This window comes from Eschrichtius robustus, chromosome 2, assembly GCF_028021215.1.
Source record: "Eschrichtius robustus isolate mEscRob2 chromosome 2, mEscRob2.pri, whole genome shotgun sequence".
Classification (NCBI taxonomy): Eukaryota; Metazoa; Chordata; class Mammalia; order Artiodactyla; family Eschrichtiidae; genus Eschrichtius; species Eschrichtius robustus.
In genome coordinates, this window is record NC_090825.1 from 159,388,324 (window position 1) to 159,408,387 (window position 20,064).

General features: G+C 52.6%; 1 protein-coding gene across 1 annotated transcript in view; it reads right to left on the reverse strand.

Moving 5' to 3' along the window:
• COL23A1 (collagen type XXIII alpha 1 chain) overlaps positions 1-20,064 on the reverse strand; it is a 358,312-nt gene that overhangs the window by 26,577 nt on the left and 311,671 nt on the right. The window contains exons 4-5 of the mRNA XM_068534663.1: positions 19,687-19,694; positions 18,073-18,099 (exon numbers count right to left, since the gene is read on the reverse strand). Coding sequence (XP_068390764.1) covers positions 18,073-18,099; positions 19,687-19,694 — 35 coding nt within the window. The remainder of the gene's footprint in view (positions 1-18,072; positions 18,100-19,686; positions 19,695-20,064) is intronic.

Below are 20,064 nucleotides of genomic sequence, written 5' to 3' on the forward strand. Positions count from 1 at the left end.
CAACCCAGAAGAGGGCCCTCACCAGAACCCGACTGTGCTGGCACCCTGATCTCAGACTTTCCAGCCTCCAGAACTGAAGAGACAGATTTCTGTGGTTTATAAGCCATGCAGTCCATGGTACTTTCTTAGAGTAGCCTGAACTAAGACATAACAGGAAGAGTCTTGAAAGCTCTTTCAGTTCCCTGCACTGCTGTGGTCTTTGCAGGCAAAGGTCAAATAATACAAGGGTGGGTCTAGAGAGCTGGGGCCTCTCAGCAGTCTGGGGGCTTTGTGGTGTCTGCAGACGGCTGGTGACCACTGCCCAACAGCTCCCACTGTCCACCCACCTGACAAAGCCTCACTGGATTCGTCTACACTCTTGTGGAGGTGTAGAGGAATCCAACGAGGGTGCCATGGACTGGGTCCACCTGCCTGCTTGGTCCAGTGGTAAACAGCCAGTTTCCCTGGTTGGGTCTCCAGACTGCCCTGGCAGACAGCCATCTGCAGATTCCCCAGATGCTGTGAGAGTGACTGCTCCTTGGTGCCCTCACTCAAGGGCCTCACTCCAGGCAAGAAACCAGGGCAATTCTGAAAATTGGTCTCCTAAGTGCTTCTGCCACTCGCTTCACATTCAATTGAGGGTCTGGATGTCAGGGTGATGGCCTGGGGTCAGCTGGGGTCCCAGGAGAGGGGGAGTGGGGCCATTCCAAGGCCTTGGGGGCCCAGGCTCTGGGGGCTCCTGGTCAGGTGCAGTTTCGGTCCCCGCCATCTGTAGCTCATCAGAAGCTGTCCTAGCTGGCCTGTCTCCTTGGGCCAGCTCCTGGCTGTCCTGACCTGGATCCATATGAAAAGCCTTTTCACTTTAGCAGTCCGCTAAAAGTAGGTCCTGCCCCTCATCTACCCTGCTAGGCCTCCTCAGGGCCATGTCCCTCTGGGCATCTCTACGCGGGACCCCTCACCCTGGCGTAGCCCTCTCAGCTGCCATAACACAGAGGGCCCAGTCCCATCCTGGGTCTCTTCTGGGGGCTATTGGTGGCCTCCACACTCTGCCTGAATCACAACAGAAGCCCTGTGTAAGGCAGGTGTTATCATACCCATCTTACAGAGGAGGAAACTGAGGCCCAGTGAGGGGAAGGCCTTGCCCCAGGCCATGCAGCCAGAAGAAGGGGGGGGGGGCTGGAGCCGATATGGCAGGCACTTCAGTTCTATGTCCACACTGCACTCAAGCCACGGCAGTGGTCTTGCCTGGCCTCTGGCCACTCTCCCTTCTGGTCTGCCCTTGCATTCCTCTGTTCAAACCTTCCCTGCTCTGTCCCATTGCCCACTGGATCTCGCCTGCCCACGGGCCCCCAGTCACCTTGTCCAGTGTGGTTGCCACTGCAGACTCTGTGCCCAGGCCCTGCATGCGTCTGTCCATCCTGCTGACCTGAGCCCAAACACAGTGAAAACTTTGCCCCTCTCTATTCTGCATGGATTAAAAGAAGCCATAATGCAGACAGAAATTAAAAATAGACCAAGATGCAGTTTAGAACTAAGTAAAGCTCCTTCCTTTTCAAGAAGTAACAAGTGTTGGTGAGGATGTGGAGAAAAAGGAAGCCCTGTGTGCTACTGATGGGAATGTAAATTGTGCAGCCACTATGGAAAACAGTATGGGGGTTCATCAAATAATAAAAAATAAAGCCACCTTATGATCCAGCACTTCCACTTCAGGGTATTTATTCAAAGAAAATGAAAACAATAATTCGAAAAGATATCTGTACCCCCACTGTAGCATTATTTACAATAGCCAAGACATAGAAACAACCTAAGTGCCCACCGATGGATGAATGGATAAAGATGATGTGGTACACACACACACACACACACACACACTGGAATACTATTCAGCCATAAAAAAAGAATGAAACCTTGCCTTTTGTAACATGGATGGAACTTGAGGTGCAGTATGCTAAGTAAAAAAGTCAGGCAGAGAAAGACAAATACCACATGATCTCACTAATATGTGGAATCTAAAACAAAACAACAGCAAAAAAACCCGCGCTCATAGATACAGAGAACAGATTGGAGGTTGCCAGAAGTAGGGGGGTGGGTGTGGGTGTGGGTGAAATGGATGAAGGGGTCAAAAGGTACAACATTCTAGTTACAAGATAAATAAGTTCTAGGGAAGTAATGTACAGCAGTGAGGACTCTAGTTAACACTACTGTATTGTATACTTGAAAGTTGCTAAGAGAGTAGATCTTAAAAGTCCTCATCGCAAGAAACAAAACAAAACAAACAAAAAAGGAGACTAAGGTGCAGCTTAGAACTAAATAAAGCTCTTTTCTTCATATGTCAGGAGGGAGAACACAGCGAGCCTCACTGCTAAGTCACCACCAGCAGCTGCGACATGAGCTGGCCTTGGAACTGGACAGTGTGATGAGTCCAAGGTGTCCCTGATAAAGGCCAGGACACAGAGCAGGGTTTGCTTTGGACTTGACTCCGTATCCTTCACAGGGTTTGCCCTTGCCACGGCCCTGGGAGACAGGTGCCATGCCCCCTCCTGCAGATGAAGAAGCTGAGTCAGTGGGACTGTCCAAGGGCTTGAAATAGGCCCCACTCTCTATGGAGTGCTCCCTCTCCTGCAGCACAGGGTAGTAGGGGTGACAGATGGCTGTCCAGGGAACCTAGGGAGAAGGTTCATAGGCTTTGCCTTCTTTCCAGGATTCCTGGTACATCTGTCTCCCTCACTGAGCAGACCTTCCCTGGGCAAGGGCTCCCTGGACCCTCTTTCACTTTGACCTTCTGCCAGGGCCAGTTCCAGTTGACGTGAAGCACGCAGCGCCATGGTGCCCTGCTTTTCTAGAAGTGTCCACTGAAGAAGGGAGCCCGGGGATGTTCCCTTGGCTTCGACCCCAGAGGGGAAAAAATCAGTGCCACCAGCTGTCTCTGAGAGCGTTCTGACGACCAGACCTCAGCTGCCCCTTCCTGAGAGTGAATCCTGCCTTCCAGGCAGGATGCTCCCCTCTGTCAACTCCAAGGTTGTCCTCGATGGCTCATTGATGGTGCAGCCTTGGTCCCCAGCTTTCTCGTTTGTGAGAAGCTCCGTAAGTGGCAGAAAACCAAGTTTCCCACCCAGGGCCCTGCCTGTATTTGGGATCACAGAGTCCTTGGCCCCCAGGTCTTGGAGTTTTAAAAACAAGAATAAAGTTTGCAGTTTCTGAATAATGGCAAGAGGGGGCATTAAGAGCAGCAATCTTGGAAACGCCCATCGCAGGGCTGAAGGAAAGTCATCTCAAATTCCCTGGGAACCCAAGATTGGAGCTGTATGTGGTTAGATATGATGCCAAGAAGATTCCCTTGGCAAACACAGAATGCCCACATGCAAATATTTAGAGACCAGAGGGTGCTGGCCCAGCCTTGTGGGTGGAGCTGACCCACAGCCATGGCCTTGGTCTGAGGAGGTGGCTCTGGGCTTACCTCTGGTGACACCTAGGTAAGAAGGCTGTGCCCAGGCCCTTGAATTCTCTCTCTGGGGAAATAGCTGACCCTTGGAGAGGCTGATAGGTGACCAGTGGTCACTAGGAGTCACTGAGGAGGGGACTCACAAAAGGGTGGGGTGGAGGAGGAAACAGCCTGGCGTTGGAGTCAGACGGACCTGCCTAGCTCTGGGGCATGATTCTGACCCCTCTTATCCTGGGGGAGGCTGGGCCCTGGGCTGTGAACCTTAGAGGATGGACCCTGCCTCTACATACTGCCTTTCCCAAACTGGTGTCCAAGGAACAGTGTCTTGCAGGGTGTTAACAGGCTTGCCTGGGGAAGGGAATACTATGGTCAAATAAGGGGTTACACCCTATGAAATAGGTTTCTTTCCTGCAAGATTTGCCTGAGCCATCATTCTGCTTGTGGGTCTCCTGGAGGACAATGTTCCCAGCCTCACTGAACTCTCTCATCTCAGGGCCTGGCTGAGTCTTAGCAAAGCAACCCTGATGGCAGGCTGTGTGGACCATCTATGAACCAGGTGTTTCCATGTGCTGGAGGGAGGCCCAAGCCTGGCTCTGCGTGCTCTGAGAGGAGGAGAAACATTCTGGGGAAGGGTCAGGGGCTGGTTAGATGGGAGCCAAGGACAAACACGGGGTGGGTCCAGCAGTCAGGCTGGATCAAGGCAGGGCAAGGTCCAGGCTGAGTGCCCCAGCAGCTGACAAGCTGGTTTTGAGCAGGATGGGGCTGCTGTGGGAAGCCAGGCCACCTGGAAGAGCAGAGCCCCAGACTGGGTGGAAGCATGGCCTTGGTGGCATGGGGTCTTATTGCATCAAGGCAGCCCTCCCCTTCCCCGACCATCAGCTGCTCCAGCTGCTTCTCCCCCTGGGTCTCCCACCAGAGGAGCGGAAGGAACGACACTGGGCAGCCCACGGAGTGAAGGCAGGGCTTAGGCCTTCCCTGGGTTCAGATCCCCTCTCTGAGCCTCAGCTTCCACAGAATGGGTGATCCTGAGAGTCAGATGCCACAGCGCTGTGCCTGGAGGCGCTCGGTTCCTGCCGGCTCCCTCCCCTGCCTGATCAAAGCTGTGGAATTCACCAGAGGTTTTCATCGCCTTCTGCCCTCCACGAAGCCCCACAGCTGTTTACAAGCCTGGGTTCTGCTTTAAATCACTCCTCCCTGGTGCAGATCAGCTGAGCTCCAGGATGCTTCCGGATGTGTGGAAGCAAACAAAACCCTGTGGTGCGCTGAATCGCATGCCAGGAGGACAGAGCCCCCGTGCTGGCCCGTGCCCCTTGCCTTGCTCAGGGGCCCGAGCAGCCCTGAGCCTCAGTTTCCTCAACCGTAAAATGGAGGTCTTGCCCTTCTCTCAAATGACAAGTTCAACATGGGTCCCAGGTTAGTCTCCTTTGTCTCCTCTTTCAGACCAACCCAAGTCATGAGACCCTACAGAGAAGTGGACACAGAGGTGGAGTCTGCACTGGCTCTCGGGTGGGCAGTGCCGGGAGGGACCTTTGTGGGGCCTTCCTAGTGGCTGGCAATGGGACGCCAGGCTGTGCCACTGCTCTCATCTCTTACCTTCATGGGTTTGCTCCCTCCCTCCCTCACCCTATTGGGTATTTCCTAAGCAGGGTTTCATGAAGCCATCTTCTGAGAAATATTAACGAGTATGGCAAAAGAGGGGAGGTTTCTTGGGGAAGTAAGTTTGGGCCATGGAGTATGCCGACTCCATCCATCACTGGAGCTTCTCAATGTTCATCAAGGAACAAAGCCTCGGAGGATCCCTGAGGCAAAGAAGTTGTGTCAACCATTTCCTCTGCACAGGGCTGGCTGCTTCTGTTCCTCCCTGTTAGCTGTGGCTCAGCCCTCCCAATTGGCAAGGGTATCTGTTGAACTGAACTAAATCAGTACACTGGTTGTGTTTAGACGGAGACAGGAGTAAATGCTCAGACTGGCCGGAGCTGGGTGACTATCTTGCTTTCTGGTTGTAATGAATGCTGACAGCTCCCCTTGGGGAATGGAGCCCTCCAAATGCACCAGAACAGGGCCCCTGGATGAGGGGGCTTACCAGGATTATCAGTCCAGGGCCCAGTAATTATGGCCCAGATGTTGACAATTCATCAAATTACAAGGCTGTTGGGGCCTGGGGTCCCAGCCTGGGACGTGCACATTCCTGTGCAAAGGCTCTCTCATCAGGGCTGTCCAGTGGGCAAGGGGGTGGGTGGGCAGCCCCCTTGGGCAGGTCAGCACCATGTGGTTCTGATTTCTCAGGCCAGGCTGTTTGCACACACATGGGCCACAGCAAGACTGTCTGGGCTTAGCAATTTCCCAGACTTGAATTCCACCGTAGGGTAAGGGAAGAAAGGACCCCCACTTCTTACGTCCAGCCTGGCTGCAGCTCATGCCTGGGTGGTGGCACATGGTTCCTCCTGGGGATCCCCTTCCTGGGATCTGGGGCCCTCTGTAGAGTGGGCTCTGCAGTCACCTACTGCACCTAATTCATAGCAAGCTGTGAGGGCTTTAGCTGGGTGGGGACCTAGGAGCCTGCCGAGGTCAGAGCCCTGCCCTTCACTTGCTCCTTGGCCTGCCCACGCTGCCCCCTCCCACTCCTCGTCCGGACAGGGGAGGGCAGGGCTGGCCTGGAGCCAGGTTTGGTTTGGTCCATGCAGTTAAAAAAAAAAAAAAAAAGGAAAACTAACCAAATGAGTTGCAACATTTAAAAATTGTGACGTTTCACATAAACATCTGGAGTATGGACTTTTCTTGAAAAGCTGAAGATCTTGCACCCTGGGTCCACATGCATGGCAATACCTGCTGGGTCAAGTGCTCCTTTAGCTGGGCACTGCCCCAGGGCCACAGGCTCCACCCAACCCTTGTGCCTCACACCTGGCCTGCTCTCCTGCTGAGGTGACCTGCCAGCTCTGTGGGGGCATCTGGGTTTGTAACCCTTGGCCTAGAAAATCTCTAGGTCCCTTTAGCTCTATGATTCTGTGAGGCCAGAAAGCCAGCTGGCTTCTATTTTGCAGAGAGGGCATGCTCAGTGAATATCTTGCATGCACTGGAAGCAATTACACGTATGTCCGTTATACATCGTGGCTAGAAGAGATGGTGCTATGCCTTTGAACTGATCCCTACCTGCTTAAATTACACATTTGCCTGTTACATGATTACCCTGTAGGTATCATGAAAAATTGTTCCAGGGTGGGGTGAAGGGTAGTGATGGACCTGACTCCAACTGGGTGTGGGAGGATGGAAGCTGGATCAGTGAATCGAGCTTGTCTGCTGAGAGCTGCCTCTAGCCTGGCATCTCCAGCTCAGGCACATGGGGCTGGTCTGATGGAAGGCACTGGAAATAGCAGACAGGCTGAGGAACCCATTTTGGTGGCAGCCTCTGCTAGGGTGAAGATCTAGCAGGATGGATCAGAAGGGTGACGGTCCCATTGTGGCTGGAACTACATGATGGAGGCAGTCTAAAGGGGAGTGGCCTGCCTGGGACAGCCCAGCTCAGACGGTGGGACTGAGACACAGCGTTACCAAGACACCAGGGGACAGAGTGACTGACAGAGCTCACAGCAGACAGAGGCGACAGCGGGTGCTCTGCAGGGACCCCTGATGCCCCAGGCCACACTCCTGATCTGCCCTCTTGCCCTGAGCCTTAGTCTGTGGGTCCACTTCCCTGCTTCCTCCCATCCTCACTCATGTTTGAATTTCCAGCCTCTCTGAAACCATGGGCTTTGGGGTAGGCCCTCTTTGGTTTCCATGGATGACACAGTTGTCACCCACTGTTAATGGATTGGTTGGAATCCTTAAGAATCCAAAGATTTCGTATAAAACTTGTATTTCTAGCTTCTCTCTCTTTTTAAAAATAAACTTATTTCTTCCTTCCTTCCTTCCTCCCTCCCTCTCTTCCTCCCTCCCTCCCTCCTTCCTTCCTTCCTTCCTTCCAGGCTGCGTTGGGTCTTCGTTGCTGTGCGCGAGCTTTCTATAGTTGCGGCGAGCAGGGGCTACTCTTCGTTGCAGTGCGCAGGCTTCTCATTGCAGTGGCTTCTCTTGTGGAGCACGGGCTCTAGGTGCACGGGTTTCAGTAGTTGTGGCACGTGGACTCAGTAGTTGTGGCTCGCGGGCTCTAGAGCGCAGGCTCAGTAGTTGTGGCGCATGGGCTTAGTAGCTCCGCGGCATGTGGGATCTTCCCAGACCAGGGATAGAACCTGTGTCCCCTGCCTTGGCAGGCGGATTCTTAACCACTGCACCACCGGGGAAGTCCCTCCAGCTTCTCTTGATATCTTAGGAGATGTGGTAATGATCAACCTGCTTGGGCTGAGCTGCAGCGCCCCCTTTAGATGGGGCATGTATCCCCCCAGTTCAGCCCAAGCCCAACTGTTCCTTACACTCTCCTGCACCCAGCCAGTTTCCCCGATTTCCTCACCTGGCTGGCCCCTGGAGTGTATCAATGAGCTCGTGAGCCTGCAGTTCTGGCTCTGAACCATCTCTCCAAACCACGTCCACATCCAGTCCCCCACTCACCCCTGCCTAGGACTTGGCCTGTCTTCTGGACCAGTCTCCACCAGCCTCCCTGCCTCCTACCCCCACATGCCCATCCTTCCTACACAGCGAAGGAGCGGGGGTCATACTGATTGTTTTGTTTTTACCCAGCAGACCTTGGAGTGAACTGCTTAACTTCCCTGGAGCCTGTTTCCTCCTCTGGAAAGTGGGTGTGGTGTGGATGGAATGGTTTCCTACAGATGACAGTGCCCAGCCTGGAGCTTGGCACCCAAAAGGGTTGGATGAGTGTGACTGTAATATGCTGGGCCAGTTTTGCGGTAAGAATCCAGGAAACGGGGTGGAACTAAAAGACATACACATTTGCCTTCTCATCTGGATGTCACTGACCCTGAGCACAGCCCTGTTAGGCAGGTGCCATTATTACCTCCATTCCACAGATGAAGAAACTGAAGCTTGGGGAGGCCAGGCATGGCCAGCTTGGACTTGGACATAAGCCTAAATCTCCTGCCTAAACCCCGCACGCTTCCCACCTCACCATCCCTCTCTGGCTTCGTCAGCACCTAATACAGCCTCACCCCCACCCTCAGGGCAGAGCCGCAGTGCCCCTTGGCCTGACATTCAAGGACCCCTCCTCTGCCCCCATGGTCCTCCTTCCAGACTCACGTGTCACCTCTGAGAAGTCTTCCTCAACTCCCCCTCATCCCACATAGTTCCTCAGTTACTGACCCTCTGCTCTGTCTTCCCAATGCCTCCTCTCTCCACTGTGACTGTCCCCAAGGCTCCAGTGCCCACTAGAGGCCTGGCTCTGAAGGATGTCTGTGAATCTTTGAAGTGCCCCCTTCCCCGGCTGGGCTCGTGCCATCCTGTCCCACTGAGTTTGGGTCTGAATAGCCCAAAAGGGAGGACCCATTAGTGGAAGGACCCGCCCTTGTATGGAAGATGACCCACTGGGGCCAATCTCTCCCTAGACGTCCCTCCTGAAAGGTGGGTACGCAGCCCTGGTTTGTATACTTCCAGTGACGGGGAACTCACTGCTTCCTGGGCAGCCTGATAGGTTTGCAAAGTTTTTGTTTAAGCCTGGACCTTCCCAGGTTGGATGCTACTGCAAGTTCCCTCCACCTTGTGGCCCCTTAGTGAGGCAACCACTTGCTCAATGAAGCTGGGTACCCCATGGCTGCTGGCCCCTGACCCCCCTCTCCTGTTCCCTCCCAGCCTGGCCTGTCTTGGGTGTACCCTCTCTCTGGACATTCCCCTGAAGCTCCCATTTGTCAGCCCCTACTTGGCCTTCCGACCTCGGCTCACACCTCCCTTCCTTTGGGGGGTGCCCCGACTCCCACCAGGCCAGGCCCAGGTCAAAGATACTCGCAGCAACCTGTTGTTCCTTCCCGGCCCTGAATTTTTATTCTCTCTCCCACTCAATCACAGCCTCCACGGGGGGAGGGACTCCACGGATGTATTTCTCACTAATTGTATCCCAAATGCCAAACAAAGTGCCTCATACATAGTGAGAACACAGTAAATATTTGTTGAGTGAACCAGCTGTCAAGGGAACTCTTCTATGAATGAATGTCCAGTTTCCTACTGATGCCAGTGCCTGGCCTGGGAGCACCAGAGGGCACTCTTGACCTGTTGGAGGCTGTCATGGGCACCCGCTGACTCCTGCCCCCTGGGCCACATCCTGGGAGCTGGGCACTGGGGACACTACCCTGGGAGGGGCTCCTTCAGCCTCAAGGGCTCCCCCTGCTGGGGTCAGTGATCATCACGGCGGCAAGAACTGTCACTGAGCCCAGCCTGTATGTCCAGTGTTAGGGCTCTCATGGGGTCAATTACCTGGCTCCCCCGGTGGCTGAAGAGGGGTTAGGGACATGCCTGAGATCACACGGTCTGCGGAGCCCCAAAGCGCACTTTCTCTCCACTGCATGGGCAGGACAGGGGGCCAATCCCTGATTTCAGGAGGAGCTGGGTGGACCAGTTTCATACCCCAAATAACTGCTTTCTCTCAAATCTATTTACTTGGAAGACCTGAGTTTGTCCCAGTGGCCTAGTGCAGGTCTGTGAACATGTTCTTCCTGGGGGGATGAGGGTGCTTTGCTGCCTGGGGGAAGTGGGAAGAGGGGCCAGCAAAGATGTTGTCACAGTCACACCTGCAAAGGGCAGGACCAACTTCTGCTGGCCCCCCATGGGCTGTCCCTGCTGATAGAAATCCCAGAGCTGGATGTGGGAAGACGGCACCTCCCTTGGAGGTTTGTGTCTGGGGCTGGGGGCTCCCGGGCCACTGCCAGGACGATGCAAAAGGCTGCTGAGGGTAAGCAGGGCATCTGGGAACCAGGGGCAGGAGCAGCTGCTCAGCCCTCTGGTCCTTTGGTTGCCCCACATGTGACACTTGAGGGACATGGGATATAGCATGGGCCTGGGTGAAGGAGCACCTGTCCTGGGCTTTCGAGGGACCCTGGGGAGGAGGGAGGAAAGGCTGGCACGGTGGCCCTTTCCCTGGGGCCCGGCTGTGGCCCCCCAAGTTTCCAATCTGGGGGCCATTAGTGGGGCTCGGAAAATCTGCTTTCATCCCGTCCCGGCTCCACCCTGAATCTGGGGAGCTGGGGAGCGGCACTGCGAGCGTCAGATGAAAATGCGATGTAGGATGTTGAAATCTAAAAACAGATGAATTTGGGATATTACAGATGAATCATTTAACTAATTACATTATTACAATCGAAGCTGTTTTTGAACAATGAGAGTGCAAAAAAGCATATGAATGTGTGGTGCCCTGTGGTCCTTTTTTGTTCACTTGATTAATTCCAAACAGTCTGAGTTATTCATTTCAAAATTGGTCCCAGGCAGAGGCCCTGTCTCATATCCCACATTTCTGCTCAGAGCTTATGCTGTCCCCCGGGGCCTAGGCTGTCGATGCCCCCATGACTGATTCTGGAGACGACGTGCAGCTCTGCCTGCCCCCCGTCCCCGCCCCAGATAGGTGGTGCTTGGGGAACTGGGTGCTGCGAAGCGTGAGTTCTGGCTCTGGTCCCTCACCTGTCAGAGCCAGCCTGCAACTCCCGCCAGCCCTCATTTCTCCAGTCTGCCCCTTTTACTCCATCCTTACTGGGACATTCTTATTTCAGTGCCTGATATTATTGTAGCCGCCTTCTACCCGGACCCCCTTCCTCCAGTCTCTGCCCTGTAGACAGGGAGGCCTTTCCAATATACACTTCTGCCCACACCCCTCTGGGTGGGTGGGGGCCCCTCACTCAGCATCATCTTCCCGCCTTTCCCTGCCCTCCCTCAGAATCACTGACCACCGGCACATGGGACCACATCTCGCCCCCTGCCGTTTTCATTGTGCCTGTGCTGGTGCTGCATGGAATGCCTCCTACCTTGTCTTCGTGCCAAACTCCTACTCATCCCTCAAGACATGCCCCAACTGTCCCTCTTCTATGAGGCCTCCCCTTGTCCCAGGCAGAGTTAGCTCCTCCTTCCTCTGTGGGGTCCGAGGCCCTGTCTGGATGCATTACAGCCTTACCCACTGTGCCATAAAGGTCTCTGTGTGGGAAGGTCTAGGGAGTCTTCAGGGGGAAGCCAGGCCCCATGTGCTTGCCACTGTGAGATCTGGAAAAGTGGCATGGCCACTCTAAGCTTCAGTTTTTCAGTCCACAAGATGGGCACAAATCATCATGTCCAGGGATAGGATGTACTTTGAAACTGAAGTGCTGCACAGATCCGATCCCTAATGTTTTCATCCAGGCCAAGCCTCACACTGCAAATGTGGACAGAAGGGCTAAGTGACTGCCTATCGGCAGGGGTGGAAAAGGACTTGATCATGGCTGTGGTCTCTCTGCTTCACTCAGCTGCTCCTGGACAGGGAAACGGAATTGGACATTTCACCACGAGGGGGACCGTAATTTCTAATAATCGCTATGATACAGACACATGGATGAGGAATAGGAAAGAAGGTGGAATGAAGAAATTTTCTTCTTCATTTAAGTCAGAACTGGTTTTCTGTTTTTGTTTGTTTTTTTAATGGACAGCAGGAAAGGGTCTTAACAATTTGATAATGGGGGTGGAATAGGGAGAGAGCTCCAGGGCCAGATAAAAACAGGGATGAGGAAGAGAAACAGAACATTCACCCCAAATAATCTGTTTCTCTGGGTGGTGAGAGGAGGAAGACCATTCTGTCAATGCAGAGACAGTCTGAGCCCTGGTCTGCTGCCACAGCCTGCTTACTGATAGGGTGGCTGGTGTGACGGAGAGTCTTCAGGCTGGGTGCTAATCCGGGCTTTGCCATGCGGGTGGGCCTTGTGTCTTGGCCAAGTCCTATCAGTGTCTGAGCCCAGCTTCCTCCTCTGTCCAGCAGGGCCGAGACCATCAATCTCCCAGGGTGGGAACGCGGGCAATCATGCCCCCAGCAAGCACTTGGTCTGTGCACTTGTTCCCAGGCACGTTGGAAAGGCTTCCGGGGGATGAGAGTGGACAGTCCTTTCTTCTAGTTCCCTGGGGAGCAGAGAGACTCCCCGCCCTTGTCAAGGCAGCTGTCTCTGTGGACAGGTAGTTTCTGTAAACATAGAGCCAAGTTCCCTTGGCCTCCTGCCTGGGTCAGCCTCTCAGCGTGGCCTATAAGATTCTATCCCACACAGCCTTGGAGACCTCTCTGACTTCCCCTTCTACCATTTCCTGGCACTTGCTCGCTCACTCCAGCCACATTGGCCTCACATGTACCCTGGACACATGACACTTGTTCCTACCTCATGACCTGTGCACTTGCTTCTTCCTCTGCCAGGAGCATTTCTCACCCACCCCCGCCAAAGATTGCTACATCTGTTCATCATTTAAGTCTCACCTCAAATGTCATCTTCCCCAAGAGCCTTCTGATGATTTAATCCAAATTATACCCACCCATCCACCCAGTCAGCCCTCTCATCACATCCCCTGCTTTATTCTCTAGCACATTTTACTGTTTGAAGCTATCTTGTTGGTTTATTACTTGTTTGTTTCTCTCTTCCTCACTTCACGGAGGGGCCTTGTCACAAAGACCCAGAAAAGCACCTGGCACAGAGACAATGACTGATGGTGTTTCTGAAGTGGGCATGCTCCCCCATTCCAGGGCCTCTGTACCACTGGCCCTCACTGGGTTTCATCATTTCTATGTACCTGACAACCTAACACTCTCCTCATACATTCAAATACACAAATCTTAAGCCCTGGAAGATTTACCAAATACATATTTTTCAAAAATGTTTGAATTGTATTCTGAAGGTGTAAAATAAACGCGAAAGTCACTAAAGCTCAATGCTGAGTCAAAAAAGTCCAAATACCAAAAAAGAGGAAATGTGAGGATTTTGATGTTGTAAATAGGAAATGATGAGACTTTTTCTGTGCCAAAGTCAAGATGTAGGCAATACTGAGCCTTGCATGAGAGACAGGTCTTTTCATCCCAGACAGAAGCCACAGTTTGGAGTGGAAAAAAAGTGTTTGTGTGAAGAAACCTCTAGGAAGGTCACAGTGACCCCTAGTTGTCCCTCCCTCTCTATCCCATGGCAAATTGGCTGTTGGTCCCCCTCCCCCATAGCTCCCCAAAGACTGCAACTGGGTCTGATTCTCTTTGTGCTACCCTAGTACAAAACACACCTTCTGGATTTGTTGAACAGAGCCAAGCCTGCTATTTATGAGATGGCAAAATCACTTTATCAACATAAATGCTGATTACTACCCCTTAATGTAGGAATGCTGGGCCCAGGGGTCCTCTGCAGGTCCCACCTTGGACTGACAATGTTCTGAGTTCAAAATTCTCCCGTGTGTGGCTGATTCCATGATATCTGCTGTCCCTGGATCAATTGGAATCTGAAAGCTCTCAAATGCTGGTGATCTCTTTAAATTCTATACCTGCAATTTCAAGTTCTACCACCAGATGGCAGTTAGAATTACACAAACTTTATCAACACTAGTTTAATCTCTGAGACCGTACTTCTAATGAAAATACACCCTAAATTAAAACAAGATACATACGTACATCCATAAATTTTTAACTTATATTGGCATAGATTTAAAAGTATAATACCCATGATTGGCCAGGGCTTGGGGCAACATGTAGCATTCATGTGCTGTTGGTGTGAATGTAAATTAACACAGCCTCCGGGAGGGCAATTTGGCAGTACACATCAAAAGCCTTAAACATGTGCAAACCCTTTGGGCCAGCAATTCAACTTCTAGACATTTATTCAAAGGAGATAATCATGGAAATAAGCCTAGATTAATTCCCACGACGTTGACTACAAGGGTGAAAGACGGTCAGTATAAATAATATAACTTGGAGACTGGTTAAATCAATTATATATGTGATAAAATGCTATGCAGCTATTACTTTCTATAAGAATTCTTAATGATGTGGAAAAATCTTATGCTATATTAAGTGAAAAAAATAGGCCACAAAAACGTATGTCCACTGTAATCCCATTTTTAGAATAATAACTATAAAAACAAACTTGTACACAAAAAGTATGGGAAGAACAAATGCCAAAATATTGAGAGGACTTATCTGTGGGTGGTAGGATTATGGACGATTGTTTTTTCCTTTTTTGTGCTTTTCTCTATTTTGGGAAGGTTTTATAAAAACCATGCTTCTTTTGTCATCAGCAGAGAGCTATTCATGAACGCTTGGCAGCAGAAAAGGACAGGCTGGCCTCTGTACAGGGAGGCTGTGGACAAGGTGACTGAGGCCCTTTTCAGTCTACAGCCTGCCCCACAGACACGCTTAGCTCCTATGGCCCTGTCCCCCTACAGCCCCTATCGGGTCCATATATGGACCTGGTTTCAGCTGGTCTCCTTACGGGGTGGGGGGCCACACTGGATTAATCCAGAACATTCAGCCGGCACAGTCTCTACCACAGGCATCCTGCTTGACTCTTTTCTTGCTCTTACTTCCCTTTAGGAAGTGGCATGATTTTAGCACAAAGGAAAAACAAAACAAAACAACACAAAAAACTCCCTGAAACTGGTCTTGAAGCTTAGTTCAAGAAAAAGAAAGGAGCACCCAAAAGTTTTTTTAAACTGACTGTTCAAAGCCATTTTCCTTTCCAAGTGCTGCCAATGTGTGTTGATGGATCAGAATGATTTCCTAAGCCTGTCTTTCCTTCCCTCGAGGTTTTGTGGGGTGAGGAAAGATAGAGATATTATCGAGGGGCTGCCACCTGCCGTGCTGCACTTGGGCCCTGCGTGTATTCCCCCCTTTAAGTCTCCAACTCTGTAGGTATGATCTCCCCAGGTTCCAAGAGGCCAAGTACCCAAGACCGCACAGCTGAGCCAGGACGGGACTGGGGTCAGAGAGACTCAAAGTCCGTGAATACTCAGTACACGAGGTGCCTCTCAGGTGGCCAGGCCCCTCGTGCTGCAGGGGTTGCCCTAACCCTGGGATGACCACATGGAGCCGTCTGTCAGCAGAGCTCGGGCTGGGAGCCAGGCCCTCCACAGGCTGAGAGATCTGAATTTCAGCTTAAAACACATGGGCCCCCCGAGCCTACAGAATTCCCTCCCAACCTCTGCCTGCCCACATGGGCCTGCTTCCCTCCTTTGGGGAAAGCCAGGCGGAGTGTCACCTCCACCCTGTATCCCTCCACTGAAGGGACAGCCTGTGCGGCCTGATGGAACAAGGGTGCTTGGAGGCACACAGCTGGGCGAGTTGGCTGGCTCCTGGCACTGGAGGCACAAACACCTTGAACCCAGCTGCAGGCAAGGCCAGCCCACTCAGGGAAGATGCCCAGATCTGTGTGGAAGTGGAGTTGCATGCAAACTGGGGTGGGCGACCTCAGGAAAAGGGGCAACCCAGCCCTGGGGTAATCATGGGTATGACACCAGCTTCTCCTCACCCCTCACCGGGCCCAGCCTTCTCAGGGCTGCCCAGTGATGAGAAGCTTAAGGGGCCAAGGGCATGGGCTGCCAGCACCGTCTGCAAACAGGCAGTGGGGAAGGCTTGCTGGGCCCTAACCTGCTCCCTTCCCAGAAAGCTCCCAACTTCATACCAGGTGGACACACTGCATGCACATCCCTCCCTTGGCCTCCCCACCCCAAATTCACAGAGCCCTGTCTCTGACCCAGGCTCAGTGCCGAAAACCTCACACACTAAACACCAAGCTTAATTCCCTGACAGCCCTGTAATGGACCTAGTCACCTGACCACCGTTTGCTGTGACCTCACTTCACCTAAATCCCAGCTCTCTTCTTCACATGGAAGGAAACAGATTCTTAGGGCTGCTGAGGGGCTTGCCCCCAGCTTCACAGCTTGTGAGGGAATTCAATTCCCAGCTGCCTAACTCTGAAGGAGGACTCCTACTCATCACCCACAGAGCCTGCTGGCCACCCCCCAGCCTGCTCCGTCCTGGGAAGAAGGGCAGGGATGGTGGCAGAGGGGAAGAGGCTCTGTGGGAGGTAGACTGGACCCCTGGCAGCTGGTCTGGAGTCCCCTGACCCTCGCCCGAGGAAAATGATTCCCACAATCAGCCAGCAGCCTCTCTGATGCTCACAGCCTGGGTCATGTGTGCTCAGAGGAGACAACAATGGGCAAGAGGGAAGAAATCCACTCACCCAGACACCACCCACTCCCCTTTGGACACGGGCACCTACAATCAAGAGTAACCCTGGAGTATAAAAGGTAACTAGGTAATCCCAGGAGTGGTTCTGCAGGAAGTTTCCAGTGCTCCTGAGCTAGTGAAGCGAGCAGGCCCAGGACACGAGGCTGAAATGTTCCAGCAAAAGCCTGTGGTTCCCCAAGACTCTAGCTGCCATGTCTAGGAATGTGGACCAATCAGGAAAAGCTGCTGGGAGGTGGCGGTGCCCTGATCCCCTGTGTGCTCCTGTGGGGTGAAGGTGGATCATGGCTGGCTTCGCATTTCGTTCTTACCCCACACAGAGCAGGATGTTTCTGGTCTGAGGGGTCGGACTGCTTGCTGCTGGGGGAGCTGCCCTGGCTGCCTGGGTGGGTGGAGCACGGACCACTCGAGACATGAGGTAAATGCCCCCCAAAGTTTCCACCAAGAATTGTAGGCTGGGTTTGTGACCCATTTTGTGTAGCCATCACCTCCTCAGTCTTAATTAATCCCAACTCCAGTGCTGTTAGGGAGGCCTTGCATGACCCCATTTCACAGAACAGGAAACTGAAGCTCAGAGAATGCCAGAGCCTTCCCCAAGGTCACCCAGCTAGGAGGCAGCAGGGTTGGAATCCATGCCCAGGTCTCCCTTATGCTCAGGGCCGGACGGCCCTCCACAGCCTTCTGGGAAGGTGGCTCCTGCAAGACTGGGGACACCCACTCCCTGACCCCGCCCTCCACTGCCAGCCAATCCTGACTCTGGACAGAGCTGGCCACTAGAGAGGCCTCTGAATCCATCAACATTTCCCTCCCTGAATCTTCCTGGCCTGAGGCACAGAACAAATCTCCCAACAGGATGGTCCTGCCATGCTCTCCTTCACCAGGCCTACCCCCTGCTCTTTCTTTATCAGGACTTCTGCATGCTGCTACCATGGGCCTTGACCTCCGTGCAGGACTAGACAGTGGCACAGCCATATTTCACCTTGCTTCTGACGTGGTGCTCTCTCAGCCCAGGCTGGGACATTCATTCCAAGTATAAGCTAACTTTTAGGTTTAATTGTAAAAGATCTGAGAAGTAACGACACTAAGAAGGCCAAACTGGAACCAACCAGTTGGTTGGTTCCAGTTCTCGAGTGGTGACAGGACATGGTGGGCTGGGACAGGGAGTCTTCTGTCCACTGGAAAGAGTCTGGCAGCCAAGCCCACGGGAGGGCACTCACTCCACAGCCAAGGGCTGGACCCTGGGCTCAGGGCTGACACACTGGCCAGGAAGAGCAGTGTTGGGTGGACTCAGCACGCCAATAAGACTCTTTCTTGAAGGCTATTTGATTTGTCTGCAAGGCAGCTAGAGCTGCAGACGGTTCCCTCCAGGCCAGGGCCCTGCAGATCTGCACATCCTGCATCTTTGCAGAGCTAACGCTACTCCCTCCACAGAGAGACCGCGGCCACTGAGGAGCAGAGGAGGAGGAGGAGGAGAGGAGTGCAGACAGTTAAATAAAGGCACAGAGGAAGAATACTGGCTTGAGAGTAAAGGGCAAAGAGAGCAAAAAAATATATGGCAAATTACCGGGTAGCCATCTCGTCCTGATTGCCCCTGTGGTAATTAATACGTCATTAATAATTAGACTTTCGGCAGAAAACCATATGGCAACACTTAGAACTCAGTCAGGGCCCCAGATCCCCCCAACGTCTGCAGGGTTTGCAGCAGAGGCTGCTGGCTGGTAACTGACTCCTTCAAGGTTGGGGGGGGGGATGCAGGGCTCCAATGGGTCTGGGGGATGGAGCACCCATTCCCCACCTCATAGGGCCAGGTTGGAGGGGCCACCGGGGCACACACCACACATGTCCTCCCCACATCAGCCAAGGCACACGGCAAGGACCTTGTGGGATTGTGGGCTTCTGGAGGGCGGCATCACAGTTACCACGGAAAATGCTCCTTAAATGGGGCCTGATCTGGGGCCTAGTGAGCAGGATATGGGTTTCCTGTCTGTTGCCACTGGGATGGGGTGACCTGAGGAAGACAGCCTTGAAAACCAGAGATATGGGGGCGCCTTTACTGCTACTGGATGCTTCTCTGACCCCATGTGCTCCGAGCAGTGGCTGCCCCGCCAGTGTCCCATACATTGGCATCCATCTCAGGTTGCAGCTTGAGAATTCTGCGTTTGTTTAATCCACTTAGTCGTTTAACAGCCAAGTTAAAAAAAAAAACACAAAAAACCAAATTTTCTCCATAGCCCTCTGCATTACGCACTTCGGCAAGTTCACGCAGGTTAGCCTCCACGTGACAGTCAGGAATGACTCAACTGTGAAAAACTGCTCGTAGCCCATAAATCTACACATTCTCACTTTCTGGCTCAATGTGGTGTGGCTACATGCATCAAGAAGTCCAGATTCTGAAGGGTGCTGATCGGGAAATGAATCATGGTGAGTGGAAGTAAAACAAAGCTGCTCATCTGAAAGGAATTCCTTTAGAAGGTTAATTTTGGCTCAAGAGGACTGTCAATGTGCTTCTTGAATTCATTCATCAGGATTTATCAGGCTCTGAAAAACTGCCAAGATGAATCAAAGGCAGACTTGTCATGTGTCTTGGAGAAGGAACGGGATTTCCGGGGCTGCTGTGGATTGGGCAGCCAGCCCCTCCCTCACACCCTTCTCAAACTCAGCACCCTCACTGGCCAGCTGGGCTCTCAAGGTCTCTGTTGCCCAACCCGGAGAGTCAAATATCTTGGCAAAGAAGGAAAACGGACCCCAGGATCTAGTGGTCAAGCCCAACATAATCCTGGCATAACTGCCTGACTCCAGAGCCCTTTCTGCCAAAGCATGTGAGACGAAAATGTTTACACAGATCAACTGCTGCTGAACATTTAGGAAATATGGGTATGGTGCTTGCATTTCTGTGCATCAAGCTGAGCCAGAGATTTGGTGAGGACCAACCAGGCTCATGTCAGCTCTCTTGGAGGGAAAACAGTCACAGGATGCTTCACTGGGCAAGTCAAGCCCATGGAATCCTGTGCTTGCATTCATCTACAAGTCACAAAAAAATATGGCCCCTGTCTGGGACTGAATTTAATTTTAAGGACACATCGCTCTAATCAAATATTATTTTCATGAAAGTGCTACACAGAGAGAAAACAAAATGTCTTATCTTTCAGGAGCAGAGAGCATAATCCAGGACACTTACGGGAGGACCTGCAAAACACAAGCAGAGAAGCCACAGTCAGCATCAAAGGGAGAGAGGGTCCCCTCGCCCAGGCCGGCCCCTCTCTCACACAGCTCCTGGCCACCCCTCCTCGCAAGGCTTTGATGCTGTCATTGGCCCCAAAGCCAAGTGGCAGGGCAGAGGGAGTGCCTCTGTCCTTGGAGGGGCTGGGTGGGCATTTGCCTGGTAAAGACAATCCAGCAAGTTTTGGTTCCTGCATGCATTACATGAGGCTGCTGCTGCTTCTTGCTTGGGGCCCACCCGTGTTGGGTTTTGGCAGGCAGGGTAGGAATCAGACCTGTTCCTGCCTGAAGAACACATTTTGGAACTCACTAGGGGTTGGTTCATTTCTATGGAAAG